We start from the raw sequence: 15282 nt of genomic DNA, 5'->3' as shown, positions 1-15282 counted from the left end.
TGGGGGATTGGTCCTGCTTTGAGCAGGGAGTTGGACTAGATGACCTCCTGAGGTCCCTTCCAACCCTGATATTCTATGAATGGGAGCCAGGAATCCTGATTCCCAGTCTCCTGTTCTAACCACTAGATAATACTGCCCTCCCAGAGGTAGGAAGGGAACCTTGGAGTACTGACTGAGTCACCTATATGATATTTTACATGTGTGTATAGGGCCTTTCATTATTTAATTTTTGTGTACTGTAGTGCTTTGCAGAGCTGTGCTGTTATATGAGAACTTTAGTATTTCATCCCGAAAGAACCCAAAATGTAAGATTTGTAATTAGCTCTTTAAAATACGTAAGAAATGGATTTGCCAGACTTTGTATCTTAATGCAGTGAAATGCGACATTGGTTTTCTCTGAGGCTGCCCTTTGGCGTACTTTAAAACAGGCAACTGATGGATTTCCATGGGGTGTGGGAGCCACATTGTAGCTTTCTATCAGACAAAATAAAAGATCACACATGGCTCAGGAGCTCTCCAAGCTCCCAGAAAGAGTATCACTTAAAAGCAAAAAGCTAATGGAAAGCTTTGTGAGTGCTGCTATACAAATTGCCAAAAATAGCATGCTGGCTGTTGTGAAGGTGATTGGCAGAGCTGTGTCTGGGTGGGCAGGGAAGCTTGCACTTACCTGTGCCAGCTACTAACCCAATACACAATCACGCCTGGTGTTTGCTGTCTAAAATGAAAGGTTGACAGGGGGTTGACTAGGCAGTAAATCATCCTGGGAAGGAATTCACTTGCTTTCCTGGATATACCTGTTCAAAACAATCTGTGTCAGTGACTTTATAGTCAGGAGAGTGATTGTGTAAGGATGACGTTCCATCTCCTTTTTGCTAATTGCAGAGCTAATTAGCTCAGTTTGCAAATCAACAGACAATCCTTCTAATTGTTGGTGCTGCAAAATCCAGCTGATTCCCAATGGTGCAACTGTTCTTTCTGCCTCTTTTAGCTTCCCTGCTAATCAAGATTCAGCAATCAAAACAACTCTGCAGCTCACGTTGGTGCACAGTAGAATCCAGCTTGCTTTTTCAAAGCTCTGTGGCATATGCAGGGCTAAGAAGGGCAGAAAACTACTTCTTGACAGTAGACTCAGCAGATTGAACTCTATAGTGAGCAAAGAGGATGAAGGTCATCTTCTAGCCATAATCCCCACACTTGAAGCTCTGGATACAAGCACTTTGCTGGCTTCTTTTCAGTGTACCCAGACATACCTGCCGATATTCTATATATTCCTTCTCCTTGAGACTTATATCATGCCTTTGATAGTTCACCACTGTTCAATCAAGCCTCTTGTTCCTCTAAAGCAGTGGTTTTCAACCTATGGTCTGAAGACTAAGATTTCCAAATGGGTCCACACCTCCCATTGAGATATTTTAGGAGTCCACAAATGAAAAAAGGTTGAAAACCACTGCACTAAAGGAGCCTGGTGCTGCAGCCCTCTCGGCAGTATGGCTGAGTAGCTCCAGCAACACCAAGTGGGTATCTGCGCAACTCTGTTTATAGCCAGATCTGGAGACAATCCACTGGAGCTATGGAGCAGGCCTTCCAGGTCATAAAATGTTAGTTTGAAGCTAATCCATTGGCATGCAGCATATCCACTTACCTGTTACCTGCCCCCACCTGCTCTTAGTAGCATTGAGATAATGTTATGATGGGGGTTGGCTTGGTGGTTTGGTTTGGGGGTTTTTTGGGTTTTTTTTTTGTATCCTGCTGTCACCTGATTGTAGAGGGGAGAGGAAGTGCCGCTGCATGCTGTTGCTAAGTCCGTCGTAATGATGGACATCTGATTGAAACTCTAGCTTGCTGCTACAGCTATCGTGAGATGACTGCATGTTCAGCCTTGGTGTCTACATGCAATCTAGTACCTGCCAGATGTATGCATCCCTGAGAGAGGGCTGTAATTCCACCCTGAGAAACGATAACATTGTTTAGGAAAGTCTCAGAATAAGCAAATAAAGCTAACTTTAATCTAGCTGATCAGTCAGTCCGCAAACTCATTTTGCATTGTGCTATAGCCTAGTCAGAAAGTAGTCTGGTCTTGAGCATTGAGCTGTGCTCGTGCATTCAGCCAATGCAGCAGTACAGCTATCCACCTCCATGAGCACTTTGAATGCATACCTGGGTCTCCTGGTTAGATCCCAGATTTGTATGGAGAATGCTGCATGACTCATCCTTTTCTCCATCGAGCGTATTCCTTCCTTTAAATTTAAAACTCTGCCCCCAAACTCTGTTTATAATTATCACTGATGATTCCCAGTCATGGGCCTAGCTAAGTCAAAGATGAGAAACTGCCCACCTTGGCACAGGTTCTTCTTAAGCACAAGATATTACAAGAAATACAACACAATCTATTCTGTGCTTCTATCTGTTTAAACTGCTTCCTTTCATGGATTTGTATGTGCTATCTGGCCCCTTTCCTGTGATGGGATTTTCAGTTGTCTTTGCCAAGTCATATTTGTACACTTCCATGGCCAGACTGTTACAAGGTTTGTTTGGGGGGTTTTGTTTTTCTTATGCTCTTCCACTCCTCACTGCTGATCTTTTTCAGAGTAGTTCTTGGTTCACAATAATTGGGAGAGGAGACATAAGTGATTCTTTCTTCCCAAAAAAGAAACTGGAATGAAAGAGCTTTGCTTGTGTGAACGCCTCCACTTATTGCCATCCCTGGCTTGGCAAAGGGAAGTCCTGCTAAGGCAAGTAGCCTGAAGAGCACTGTTGTCATGCCCAGAAATCCATGAGTTGTTGGCTATGCCAGTTCGTCAGCGATCTAACCGCTTACTAAAAATGGAGCCATTTGTTAACCTCTGCAGGTCACAAGCTTTTGATCTGGTTGTTCTGATCTTTTGTTCTGGTTGTTTGATCTTCTTGTTGCCAAGAAGGCCAATGGCATTTTGGGATGTATAAGTAGGGGCATAGCGAGCAGATCGAGGGACGTGATCGTTCCCCTCTATTCGACATTGGTGAGGCCTCATCTGGAGTACTGTGTCCAGTTTTGGGCCCCACACTACAAGAAGGATGTGGATAAATTGGAGAGAGTCCAGCGAAGGGCAACAAAAATGATTAGGGGTCTGGAACACATGACTTATGAGGAGAGGCTGAGGGAACTGGGATTGTTCATTCTGCAGAAGAGAAGAATGAGGGGGGATTTGATAGCTGCTTTCAACTACCTGAGAGGTGGTTCCAAAGAGGATGGATCTAGACTGTTCTCAGTGGTAGAAGATGACAGGACAAGGAGTAATGGTCTCAAGTTGCAGTGGGGGAGGTTTAGGTTGGATATTAGGAAAAACTTTTTCACTAGGAGGGTGGTGAAACACTGGAATGCGTTACCTAGGGAGGTGGTGGAATCTCCTTCCTTGGAAGTTTTTAAGGTCAGGCTTGACAAAGCCCTGGCTGGGATGATTTAATTGGGGATTGGTCCTGCTTTGAGCAGGGGGTTGGACTAGATGACCTCCTGAGGTCCCTTCCAACCCTGATATTCTATGGTGCCTGTCATGTGGAAATGGGTTCAGTAAAAAAGAATTTTTATAAGCAGCATTTACTTGTAGCAGCAATCAACACTTCTGTGCCATTTATAACACTTTTTGGCACTTCGATGTTGCAGCCAAAACAAAGTTGTAACTCCAAGAATATAGAGCCTTGTGTGCTGGTGTCTTTAAAGGAGCGAATTCCCAGCTGGTTCTAGAGCCCATCCTTTGGAAGGGGAAAGGAATTTAAGAACTTCCAGCACCTCACTTCGTCCCCTTCCAGAATTCTGCACATAGAATTTCCTCCCCCATAGGAAACTAGATGCTGTGAGACTGCTCTCAGGCCACTTCTTCTAGAACAATGAAGTGAGGTGGTATTGTAAACAAGGGGGAAAAACCATAATGGAGGGGGGTTTTCTGTTCAGATATAAGCATTTGATTAGTGATTCCTAAAACATTAAGAATCATAACTTTAATAGGGGTCCTATCAGGAGGAAATGCTGGAAACATAACATACTTTGGAAGAAAGCAGTGGGCTGGAGGAGGGGTTTCTGTCATACTGCCCTACTGGCCCTGTGTTGAGAGAGAGCGGACGTATGTAGTTGTGGGCAGGTTGCCCTGCCTGTAGGGGGTGGGGAGGCACAGACCTGACACGTCGTCTGCTGTGAAGGCTCCTCCGGTGCAGAGTTGGGTGGCTTTCTCGTCTTGCTGCAAGGCCCCCCTCTCTCCCACAGGGGGTGGAAAATGGATAGGGTGTTAGGAGTCGTTGAATAGGGTGAGGTTTTTGATCAATGGGGACTATTTACTTGATCAATGGAATTTTGTAGGTTTTTCGTAATGACAAGATGGAGCCTGGAGGCTTGGATAGGCACTTGGATTAATAAATGTCTCTACTTAACCTAACCTTGTGTTCTCATTGAACCCGAGGGATGAAATATCTGCAAATCTGAGTCAGTGTCTCTGTCTATATAAAAAAATTTTTGTAGCTGTGTTGGTCCTAGGATACGAGAGACAAGGTGGGTGAGGAAGTATCTTTTATTGGACGAATGGCAGTTGGTGGGAGGGACAAGTTTTCGTGTTTCACAGAGCTCTTTCTCAGGTCTAGAGGAAGTAAAAGATAGTACAACACTCACCTTGTGTCTCTCGCTCTTTAAATTCAGTTACTAGGTAGCCATGTCAGCCAAAGCCATATCTGAGCAGACGGGGAAGGAGTTCCTGTACAAATATATCTGCACATCCTCAGCCATTCAGAACCGCTTCAAGTATGCCAGAGTGACATCAGACACTGACTGGGATCGGCTGATTCAGGATCACCCCTGGCTCCTAACTGAGGTAAGCACAATGACTTGCCCTTCTGCAATGCCATTCATTGGAGGGTGTCTGAGCATTTTACAATCACTAGGCTATACAACATACTTCCTGTGAGGTGGGTAATTATAGAGTGGGAGGTTAGATGACCTGCCTTCAAAGTCACACCGTAAGTCTGATAGCTGGGACTAGAACCCATGCATCTGGTCTTCTGGTTCCCAGCTCTCACATCTAACTTGTACTCTAGCATGGCTACTGCCAAGATGGCTGTAAGTTGGATCATTGCATGCCGGTTCTCTAAAGCTGATGGCAGTGGCGGCCTGCATTGTAGAACTCTGCCCTTTGGCTGTGCTATCATGAAGTGTCGGTAGCGGGTAGGGTCCATGCCAGGAAATGTGGAAGAAAGTAACCCAACATGGCAGTGGAGCACTGAGAATAGATAAATGTGGCTTCAGTAATGCCGTATTGGTGTCAAAGGAACCTGACTGTGTTGCTGATTTGAGGGCTTGAGTGACTCCTGTTAAACAAAGAAATGTCAGCAGACAAATCAAGAGATTGGCCCACGTTATCAAACAAAACTTGAGTGTGAGGTAGTCATGTAGCTACTACGCTCTAGACATTTCAGTCTTCATTTCCAATAATGTGCTCTGTTCCGACACTCTTTCTTTACCCAAGTACTATATAGTAGGTTGAGGATGATCATAGCATTAGAATGACTGGCCTTCACTCTGACTAGTTTTGGGTTTCGGTAAGTAGATGTGTTGGATTTTTTGTATCTGAGCAAAAAATGTAAGGTAAGTTTGTTGTTTTTTCTTTCGTTTGTGAAGTCTTTTTGTCCTGCTTCCTAGCCATGCATCTTTTGCATAGAGCAGTGAGCATCTCTTCAGAGTTCCTTTTTTCTGTTTAGCTAACCTGGCTCCTTTCCAGCTATTAATTATTTTAAGCCACTGGTTAGCAGGACATGGATGTTCCACACTGTCCATTTTCTTGCTGATTGATAGCAACTGCACAGTAACTAATTAAATGCTCAACACTTAACTGGATGAGTCAGCTGCTAGAAAATATCAGCAGTATCTCTGAGAGATTTTCAGGAATCCTAAAAGAACTGTGGACAGCACACATCCTTTTGTTGGGGTTGTATACTGAACTTTTGAAATGTCTGTGGGCTTACAGTGTCCGTCCAGCAAAGATCACCATGGTTTTTTTCCTTTCTTTTTGAATTTGGTGGAATCTCCCACCTAGTATCCAGGACAGCACTAAGGGTGCATTTTGCCTAACAACCATAGTACATTGGGTCCCAGCCAATAGGTTAAACAAACTCTCCCCTAGGACACTTTGTTGCAGAGAATTTACTTAATTTAAAACTCAGTTTAATAATCTGCAGAGACTCTGTCTGCTTAACTCAAAGCTTCTGATTTTTCTCTCTCCTTCGACCCCTCGTGTCTGATATTCTAGCGTCTGGTGGTGAAGCCAGATCAGCTAATAAAACGGCGTGGGAAGCTCGGATTAGTTGGAGTTAATCTTGACCTGGGTCAGGTGAAGGCTTGGCTCAAACCCCGTCTGGGACAAGAAACTACGGTAGGTACGGAGCATATTGGCCAAGGTTCTAATGGTAGATGTAGCAGTGAAGAGATGAAAAGTCACTTGTATTGCTCTGACCCTTTTGTGCTATAAACCTGATCTTTAGCGGGCTTTGTATGTTACTTTCTATGTGCCAGGTTATCCCTCTCGCATATACCAGTGTAAGGCAGGAATAATCATTGAAGTGATGCTGATGGAAAACCAAGTGAGAGGAGAATCTGACCTATGTGTATCTACTATTGGGAATTAAGCACCATTTGGTAGCCCACTGATGGCACAGTTCAGTCGACTTACTACCCATTATTAGTATCCAATGACTAAGCCTATTGTGAGACACTGTCAGTAGAAAAAAAGTGGTGAATTCCCACTGAATTCTCTTGTTGTTCTAAATATCTGTCCCCACTTAAGAGCCAGCACTGCCTCTCGTTGGGGTGGCTGTTCCATTTTACTGGTGCCCAAAGTAGCTGTAACAAGACTGACCTAAAAGCAAAGTCCTCACATCGCCCCTTCGTTGTTGCCAGCCAGCGTATTAGTCACTGTGTGTTGGCTGACACTGGAGTCTTATGTCAGCCCTCATTTTAATTGGATGCTGTCTTGTAACTTTTATTCTCCTGGGAACGCTCTGACGATGATAAAGACACCTGTTATCTCAGCCTCTGCATCTCAGGAGTTGATGGAGTCGTGCTGCCTGGAGTTAACCAAGGCCTTGTCGTTACTATGACTGATATACAGCTGGCTCCATCACTGAGATGCACAGCAGGGGCTGCAAAGCCACTCCTGAAGGACGTTGTGAAATGGGGCAGGCAGCTGCATCCGGGTAGGGCTGCCCCTTGAGAAACAAGGGGTGTCGACGTAACTGCTGAGGATAATGCAAGGGCCATGTCTGAATGAGTGGGCTCAGTATGGGGGTGTGGGCTCCTGACCCAGTATTTATCTCTCTTCCCCCGCTTTTCCTAAATGTGTTGAGCTTTTAGCGGCATAAAAAAATCATTCAGGGTAAAAACCCATTTAAAAAAAGATTAAATCAGACAAGGCATTTTGTTATCCATAAAACAGACCTTTTGGAGACCTGATTATTCTATCTTCATATACATTTCTGCCCCCATGCCCTCCAAATTTAATGTTCAGGGTTTGTGAAAGTGGGGGATGATAGCACTAGTTAGACTGAGGCAGATTAGACTATAGACACTTCCCGACTTATGCAATCATTCCGTTCCAAAACACCTTGCATAACTTGAATTTTGCATAAGTCGGAAACATATACCCGACCATTACGCCCCAAAAAACCCCTTCCTATTTCTAGCTTACAGAACTTTTTTTCCATAAGTGCGGGTTTGCGTAAGTCGGGTCTTGCATTTACCGGGGAGCGTCTGGAGTTTTAACCCTGGGTTTTGCAGGCTGCCTTACATAACTCTGCTGATGACCCTCACTCCTGTCCTGCAGCCCACTGACATCCCAGTCTTGGGTCTTGTGAGCAGGGGCTGATCACTTCAAATTGCGCACTGGTTTGGGGATCTGGACAACTGTCTACTATTAAAGAACCACCAAACTCATTTTACGTGATGACTTACGATGGCATTTGAAACCAGGTGATCACTAATATTTATAACCCACAGTGTGAGCCTAGGGGACAGGTCTCTGTCCCTCCACAGCCTGTGTTTGGGAAATGGTTCCTCCCAAGCCTGCTTTTCAGGGCTGATGTGGGTGTTGATCTCCTGGGTGTTGACTGCATCCTGCCTTGTCGGAACCCAGCCTGTGAGCTGCTGCCTGTGGCTGGGCAAATGGATTGTGGCTATGTTGATGCCCTGTCGTTTTTGCCATTCATCTGAGGATAAAGCCGTTCTGGTGCTTTTGTGCGCCCTCGCTGATGTAAGCTGTCAGCCCAAGGCAAGGAGGACAAAAACTGGCTATTCATCTGACAATAACCTTTCAGAAAATCAGCCATTAACAATGTCCAGTGAGAAAATTTGGGTCCTCCTGCCCCATGCTGGTAATAACACTGTGGGGTGTGTTTTAGTTACTGAAGGTTAAGGGAGGGACAGTACATGCATCTCATGTAGCACTTAGTACTGAACTAAGTGTTGCCCTTTGGAAGTATAGTACTTCTGGGATGTGAAGTGGCAAACTTATTACATTGCAGTTTGAGTAAGACCAGCAGTGGCCATTGGAAAGGGGGGAAGACAGACTTCATAGTAATGTCAGTACAATGTCACAGATTGCCAGCTTTCTGGAGAGAAGAGACCATGGGGAGGTGGGAGACACTGAGCTCTGAGAAGGCTTCCTGAAGCTTCATGTGAGTGTTGAAATGCCACAGACTAGCTCAGTGGTCTTCATAGCAGCCGTAGTATGCGCTGCCATGCTGGAGTGTGGCGATACTGGTTTCAGGAATACATATTCCAACCAATAGAGGTTGTTGGGAATTGATTTGAGTCAGAGCAGTGTTAGACATCCTGGAGTGTGTTTCTGCCATGTCTTAGCTGTGGCTACTGCGTGAAGCTTTAATGGTGTCTCTCTCTCCTATCAACAGATTGCTAAAGCTACAGGTATCCTTAAGAACTTCCTGATCGAGCCCTTCGTCCCTCACAAGCAGGTTGGTATTCCAATTAAAACACAAAGAAGTGCTCCAAAATCTTGTTTGGCCCAGACTGACTGACTGCTCTTAGGGGTGGAGAAAGCAAGCACTTGGGTGGATGTCAGAAAGGTGATGAGGCTGACCATGTTTTCACTGAGAAATAGAGAGCTTTAGAATCTTTGCACAGAGACAGTGATTTACAGCTGCACTGGTAGGTTGCTTTTCCTCCCCAGTAGGAGGCGATCCTGCCGCAGTAAAGATCACATGGGAACAGGCAATAAATTGTTCCTCCAATCTGGTGGCTGTCAAGCAGGAAGAAGAGAGTGCTGAAGTGAGACAATTTACGTGATATTTAGGGAGATGTAGCTACCACATAATCTTTCCCTGCCTTGGTCTGTGGTGTTGGTTGTATGCTACTTTCAACATCTGAAACTGAGGTTCCCTCATTTTCCCCAAATGAGGATTGTGCTGGCACCTTAACAGGCTTCTAAACCGCTGAAGTACGGGCTTCAAAATGGGAGCAGATTGCATCTGACCAAGGAGACTACAGGTCCTGGGATATGATATGCCCAGTGGAAGCTGTTGGAATCAAACTGGAGCATCATGTGTTGGGACCTGAAGTCTCCCCAGGCTGCCCCTCCAAGCGCAGCCACGTAATAGTCTATAGAATTCCCTGGGATGCATTAAGAACGTCTCTGATAGACACCAACTACTCCTGGATTGGGTTTTTCAATGAGTTAACTTGGGCACCCCTGGAAATTTAGCTAAGCAGTGCCATTGCTGGGTGTGACTTACTAGCGAATGTTCATCCCCCTGATCTGTGCACAGGAAGAAGAGTTCTATGTGTGCATCTATGCTGCCCGCGAGGGGGACTACGTGCTCTTCCACCATCAAGGGGGTGTGGACGTGGGAGATGTTGATGCCAAAGCTCAGAAGCTCTTGGTGAGGGTGGATGAAAAGCTCAGTGCATCCGATGTGAAAAAACATCTCCTGGTGCACGCGCTGGAGGAGAAGAAAGAGTAAGCAGGAATATAATCTACATCCTATATGCCCCCAGTCCCAATGTTCTGTATGTCAACTCTCCTTCCCAAAAGCTCTCACGTTTGTGGAGTTGATCCTCATTTTTCTCCATGAATGTTCCTCTATGGCTTATGAGTATGGGCAGGAATGTGCACCGCATCCCAAACAATCTAAATTCCTTGGGGTTGTCTGTTTCCTGTTGAGCTGCAAAAGGCATATTTTACATTCAGCCCAAGGACAGCCCTTTTTCCCCCCATGATTCTTTATGTAAGGGCAGGACAATTCCTGGAGTCTGATTGCTATGTCTTGCAGGGCTTGTAAAACTACTTGAATCCAGTAGTTGGTGGCTGATTATGGAAAGGTATGATTCCTTGTCCTGGGTGAGCTACTTGAGATTTTATAGCCTCTCTTGATATTCAAAAGCTTATTTCAGATTGATCTGCAGATTTCAAAGCTAACTATTAAGCTTCTAGTTAAAGAAGATGCAGGTAACTAATCTCATATTTCATTATTTGGAAACACAATAATTGCTGAAGGCCTTCTTTTGAGATGCACCTCATCAGGCTCTTAGATCTACTCTTGTTCACTCCAGTCTTTCCTTTCTCCAGCTAATGGGCCTTGAAGTTGAGTTCTGACAAAAGATGCACATCTGACAGAGATTTCTGCCTCCTAATGAGATTAAACCAGATGGAAACATCAGATGACAGTCTTGAGACAATAACATTTTCTCTGCGGTTTTTTTTAGTGGGGGTTTAATTAAGTTGAGTCATTCAGGTCCTGACCTCTGAGTCATTACCCAGACATCTTCCCTTGAAAATGAATGTGAATGAAAGAAATTGAAAGGAGGTAGGATCTCCACAGACAAAGATGATAAAGGAACTGGGACAGGCTCTTCTATATCTGTTATGTCTACCTGCTCTAATTAATTTATGTATTTTAATTTTTGTGCAGTGTCCTGGCTAGCTTCATATCTGGCCTTTTCAACCTTTACGAAGACTTGTATTTCACGTACCTTGAGATAAATCCACTAGGTAACTCTGATGTCTTGGGGAGAGGGTAGAAGAATCACTGCAGGGTTGCTTTGTTTTAACAGTGATATTTTGTTCATCCTTTCACATTCTATACAGGTCAAAAGTAATACCTAAGCAAAAGTGATATAAAAAAATGCACAGGCTTTCTATGAGTAGTTAATTATATACATCTGAGATACAGACTGTGTACTGCATGTGTTAGTTTCTAGCAGTATAATTGGCTGAGGCAAATACAAAGTTTTTTGTTGGGTGAATCTTAGGTAAAGTCGGGGCCCTTACACAGGAGGGAATCGATCATTTTCAGAAGATGTCTCTAGTGATGTAATTGGCCTGGTTTGGCTATAGAATACTCTGAATGGCTTAAAGAAAGCAGTGGAAAGATCCCTGCATGTTAAATTCTGTGCAAGCAGACTGCAGTTTTCATACAGGTTTTTAAAATTCTCTGTAGATTTTGGTGTACTAATGTGTGTTCCTGATGGGTAACTTGTACCCATCGGGGGCAAAGTGGTCTATGTGTATCAAACAGACACTCAGAATTTTGTGGTGTCCATTTGCCATGGATAGTGGAATTAGACCCTTCCTCTCCCCCCCCCCCCGCCCAAAAAAAAGGGGGGGGACTTTGAGATGGCTCTCTATAGAGGTGACCTTCACCAAAAGTCAATATTATAAAGAAAAAATCAGAGGCCACCACTCCTAATATAGAAAGCATCACAAAATATCCAGTTATTGGGGAATCCATATTGTTAATCCATGCAAAAGGATGTACAAGCAAAAGACTAACTCTGGTGTATCTCTTAATACAGTCGTGACTAAAGATGGCGTCTATGTTCTGGATTTGGCTGCAAAGATTGACGCTACTGCTGACTACATCTGCAAAGTGAAATGGGGGGATGTGGAGTTCCCCCCACCCTTCGGCAGAGAGGCTTATCCAGAGGCAAGTAAAGAATCCACCATTGCACAGTTAACGAGAAACCATTCTCCATATACATAGGTCAAAGTATGCATGACACAAATAGGGCTTCCCTTTCTTATACAGCCCTGTCACCATAGTTCATGGTTTCTGACACAGATGACCTGGGAAATACTAGATGTGGCCCATAGCTCATGGTAGTACTTGCTTTGTTGTTCGCATAATGCCAGTAACAGTACTCTTAGCTATAGCCATTTTTCATCATTACATGGATCTTCCTTGGGCTGCTCTTCTCTTCTCTCTCATTTAGAATTTTTACCTTCCTTACTAACTGGAGGATCAAATTTAACTGCATTGAATTAAATGGCAGGTATGCTACTGTGTGTAGTGGGGTTTTTGTGTATTTTAATACTGTGCAAGTGTTGTCTGTGTTGGAAGGAAAGCCCCTGCCATGTTAGCTAACCATAGCTGTTTGCTGTGCCATATCATGCTGATGGTGCTTCTAGAGTCAATGGTCACTCAGCATTTCTGTTTATAATCCTCCCAAACACACACTCAGGAGTTATAACGTGTGCAAAATCTCTCTGGGCTGAAGTTTGATGTGTTGATCCAAGAAGAGAATTTTCGTCTATCAGACTTTGAAATAAAATATTACCTCTGAAACCAGTTGCTGGCCTGCGAAGTCAAGAACAAGAAAAAATTGGGTAGGATTTTTCAAGTACCTTAGGAATACAAATTTCATTGAAGTCGACAGAACTTGTGCTTCGAAATTACTTAGGCACTTCTAAAAATCCTACTCCATATAGAGAGGCTACCAGCAGCATCCGAGATCGTTGGGTGTGGTGCACACAATAATTATTATGCAAAAACTTCTTTCAGATGTTTGGGCTGGCACTTCTGGAAGACTTGTCTGTCGTGCAGACCATTCATTTTAATAATCCTAATGATGCTTAAATTGGGAAAGGTTTTTTGTAATATGGCCAAGAAATCCATTTAGTTATTTTCCCTGCCATGTAACTTGCTGGGTGCCAACACTTAACTCAATTTGCTCTTTAATGGATTTGTTTAATTTCAGGCTGTCTGAATCGTCCCCTTGCAAGTCACTCTGAAGGTTATTAAGTCTCTATGCTCATTGAGAATGTTAATGAACTCTCATTACAGTGCTTAGCATGCCTGGTAAAAGAACACAATGGCGAGCCAAATGATGGCTCTTCTCCATGATTAGATCTCTGGCTGCAGCTTAGTTAGAAAGTTTATAACCAAGGGTGTTTTGGTACCATCCTTCCCCTACTTTACATCACTGAAGGTCAGCAGAGAGATTTTGAAACAGTGGAGTTCAGCGTAAAGGACTGTTTAGGGAAACATTTTTGCAATTGAGGCATGTGGGGACATGGAACCTGGGAGCTTTCAAAATTGAACATGGGCAGCAAAGTAAAATTTCCATCTTGAAGTGACAGAACAAATACAGACAGAAATTTAAACCACGGTGCAGCCCAGTCAAGTTATAACTGGCTCTGCATGACACTCACAAAGGTTCTTTACCTACAGATGGGTGGTCTTAACTCCTACATGGTCAGGAGGAACGTGTCCAGTAACGAGACATTTTAAAACTGGACTGGACAAAGCCCAGGAGATCATATGGTAGAGAACAGCCCTGCCCTGCCTCTAAGGGGACAGGGTTAGATGAAACTGAGTAGCTTTCTTCCACTTCTGATTTCTAGGTTTCTGGATAGAAATACAAATAGATGGGTGTTGCCAAAGTAGGTGACTAACTGTAGCCTGGTGTCCAACAACAAGAATTAAAAGGCACTAGAACATATGTGGTGGGCCTGACTTTCTGAAGTTCTGAGCACCCACAATTTCAGTTTAAGTCAAGGTGAGCTGTGGGGGCACAGCACCTCTGGAAATCAGGCCCAGTCTCCCTAACCCAGCCTGCTCCACAAGGAGTGCTGTCCTCTACCAAAAAGAGGGGGACTTCCAAAACGTTTGTCTGTCTATCTGCAGGAAGCCTATATCGCTGATCTGGACGCAAAGAGCGGAGCCAGCTTGAAACTGACTCTTCTCAACCCCAAGGGGAGGATCTGGACCATGGTGGCTGGAGGAGGTGCATCTGTGGTCTATAGGTACCAAGCACATGTTTCTATAGGGGACAGAGGACTCTAACCCCAGAGAGCTGCCATTGGAAAATAATTGATGCAGCTTTTGGAAAAAAGGAATTTTCCCAGTGCCAGCAACTCCCAAGCCATGTGTGCTTGGGAGTAGGGGTGGCTAGAAAACAAGAAATCAGTTTTATGAAAAATTTTGAGGTTTTTACAACCAAGGCCTGTCTCATTTTTTCACAAAAAGGTTTGAGAGAGACCGCAGAGTAGCCAGTAGCCCTGTGGTTAGGGCACCCATTTGGGATATGGGAGATCCATGCTTAAGTGTCCAGTCTACCTGAGTGAGATGAGGGAATTAAAGCTGGGTCTCCCAAATCACAAGTGAGTGCCTAACGCCGTGCTATTAGCTATTCTGCGGCAGGTCTCTTTTATTTTCTTTTTCTTTCTGATTTTGATCAGAAATTCTATCCTGGACCTGAGAAACCTTCCTGATAAAAACTTAGTTGAAACTGATGCATTTCATCGAAACCTAAACTTTTTGTGGAATTAACATTTTTCCAGTGAAAAAAGTTTTGTTGAAAAACTCCTAACCAGCTGTATTTGGGTCCTGTTTAGAGCCAGGACCAGCTGCCATGAGGCATCCCCTTTCAGGGTGCAATATGTTTGTGTCCTTGTTACATGCCAAATACAATTTAATTCGGGGAGGTAGGTAAACCTATGAAGCGTGCTTTAAGCAGTGCTCTCAGGAGAGGAATCCAAACCCAACTTAAAGGACTGCCCCCTGGCCACCTCCCCGTGGCCTTCTTCAAAACCTCTCTTCCCATCTCCAGCTTGAGGAATGCAGTCTTGGCTGAGGCAATCTCTAGCATGCTCCTAGATGTTGCTGAGGAGCCTCCAGCACCTCCCAGACTCTGCTAGGGCTTTTCTGACCTCTGCCTGGTTGTGAAGTACGTTTCCTCTGTGTTTTGGAAGGGAAGAAGCTAGTTGAATGTTATGTTTAAAGCAGTGACTTCCTCGTGGTGGTCATTGGTTTATTTTGTTTTGTCTTCTGTCCCAGAGCCTCGCATCTCAAAGGGCTTCCCCTCACCTCTGGGAAATGTATTTGGGATTAATCATAGTAAGCCTCATGTGGAAAGCCTCTTTGTTTTCAGGATATAGTCTGGCCACTCTAACTCCTTCTGACCACCACCTCTACCCCTGCTTCCTCCACCTGAGTGTTTGTGAAGTGCCTTTGAAGAATATTTAGCATTTCCAAGTG

General features: G+C 44.3%; 1 protein-coding gene across 3 annotated transcripts in view; it reads left to right on the top strand.

Annotated features, from left to right (window-relative positions):
- Window positions 1-15282, top strand: part of ACLY (ATP citrate lyase) — a 48084-nt gene that overhangs the window by 10870 nt on the left and 21932 nt on the right. For 2 of the 3 annotated variants that reach the window (XM_074940997.1, XM_074940995.1), the window contains exons 2-8: window positions 4664-4835; window positions 6267-6389; window positions 8920-8982; window positions 9793-9983; window positions 10936-11015; window positions 11819-11949; window positions 13930-14048. In XM_074940997.1, the coding sequence (XP_074797098.1) occupies window positions 4677-4835; window positions 6267-6389; window positions 8920-8982; window positions 9793-9983; window positions 10936-11015; window positions 11819-11949; window positions 13930-14048 (866 nt within the window). In that variant the 5' untranslated portion in view covers window positions 4664-4676. Of the gene's footprint in view, window positions 1-4663; window positions 4836-6266; window positions 6390-8919; window positions 8983-9792; window positions 9984-10935; window positions 11016-11818; window positions 11954-13929; window positions 14049-15282 lie in introns of all 3 variants that reach the window. The other variant, XM_074940996.1, reaches the window with a different exon arrangement.

The sequence above is a fragment of the Natator depressus genome, chromosome 27 (assembly GCF_965152275.1).
Source record: "Natator depressus isolate rNatDep1 chromosome 27, rNatDep2.hap1, whole genome shotgun sequence".
Taxonomy (NCBI): domain Eukaryota; kingdom Metazoa; phylum Chordata; order Testudines; family Cheloniidae; genus Natator; species Natator depressus.
Note: the sequence above shows the minus strand (reverse complement) of the source record. Positions and strands in the feature narration are given on the sequence as shown.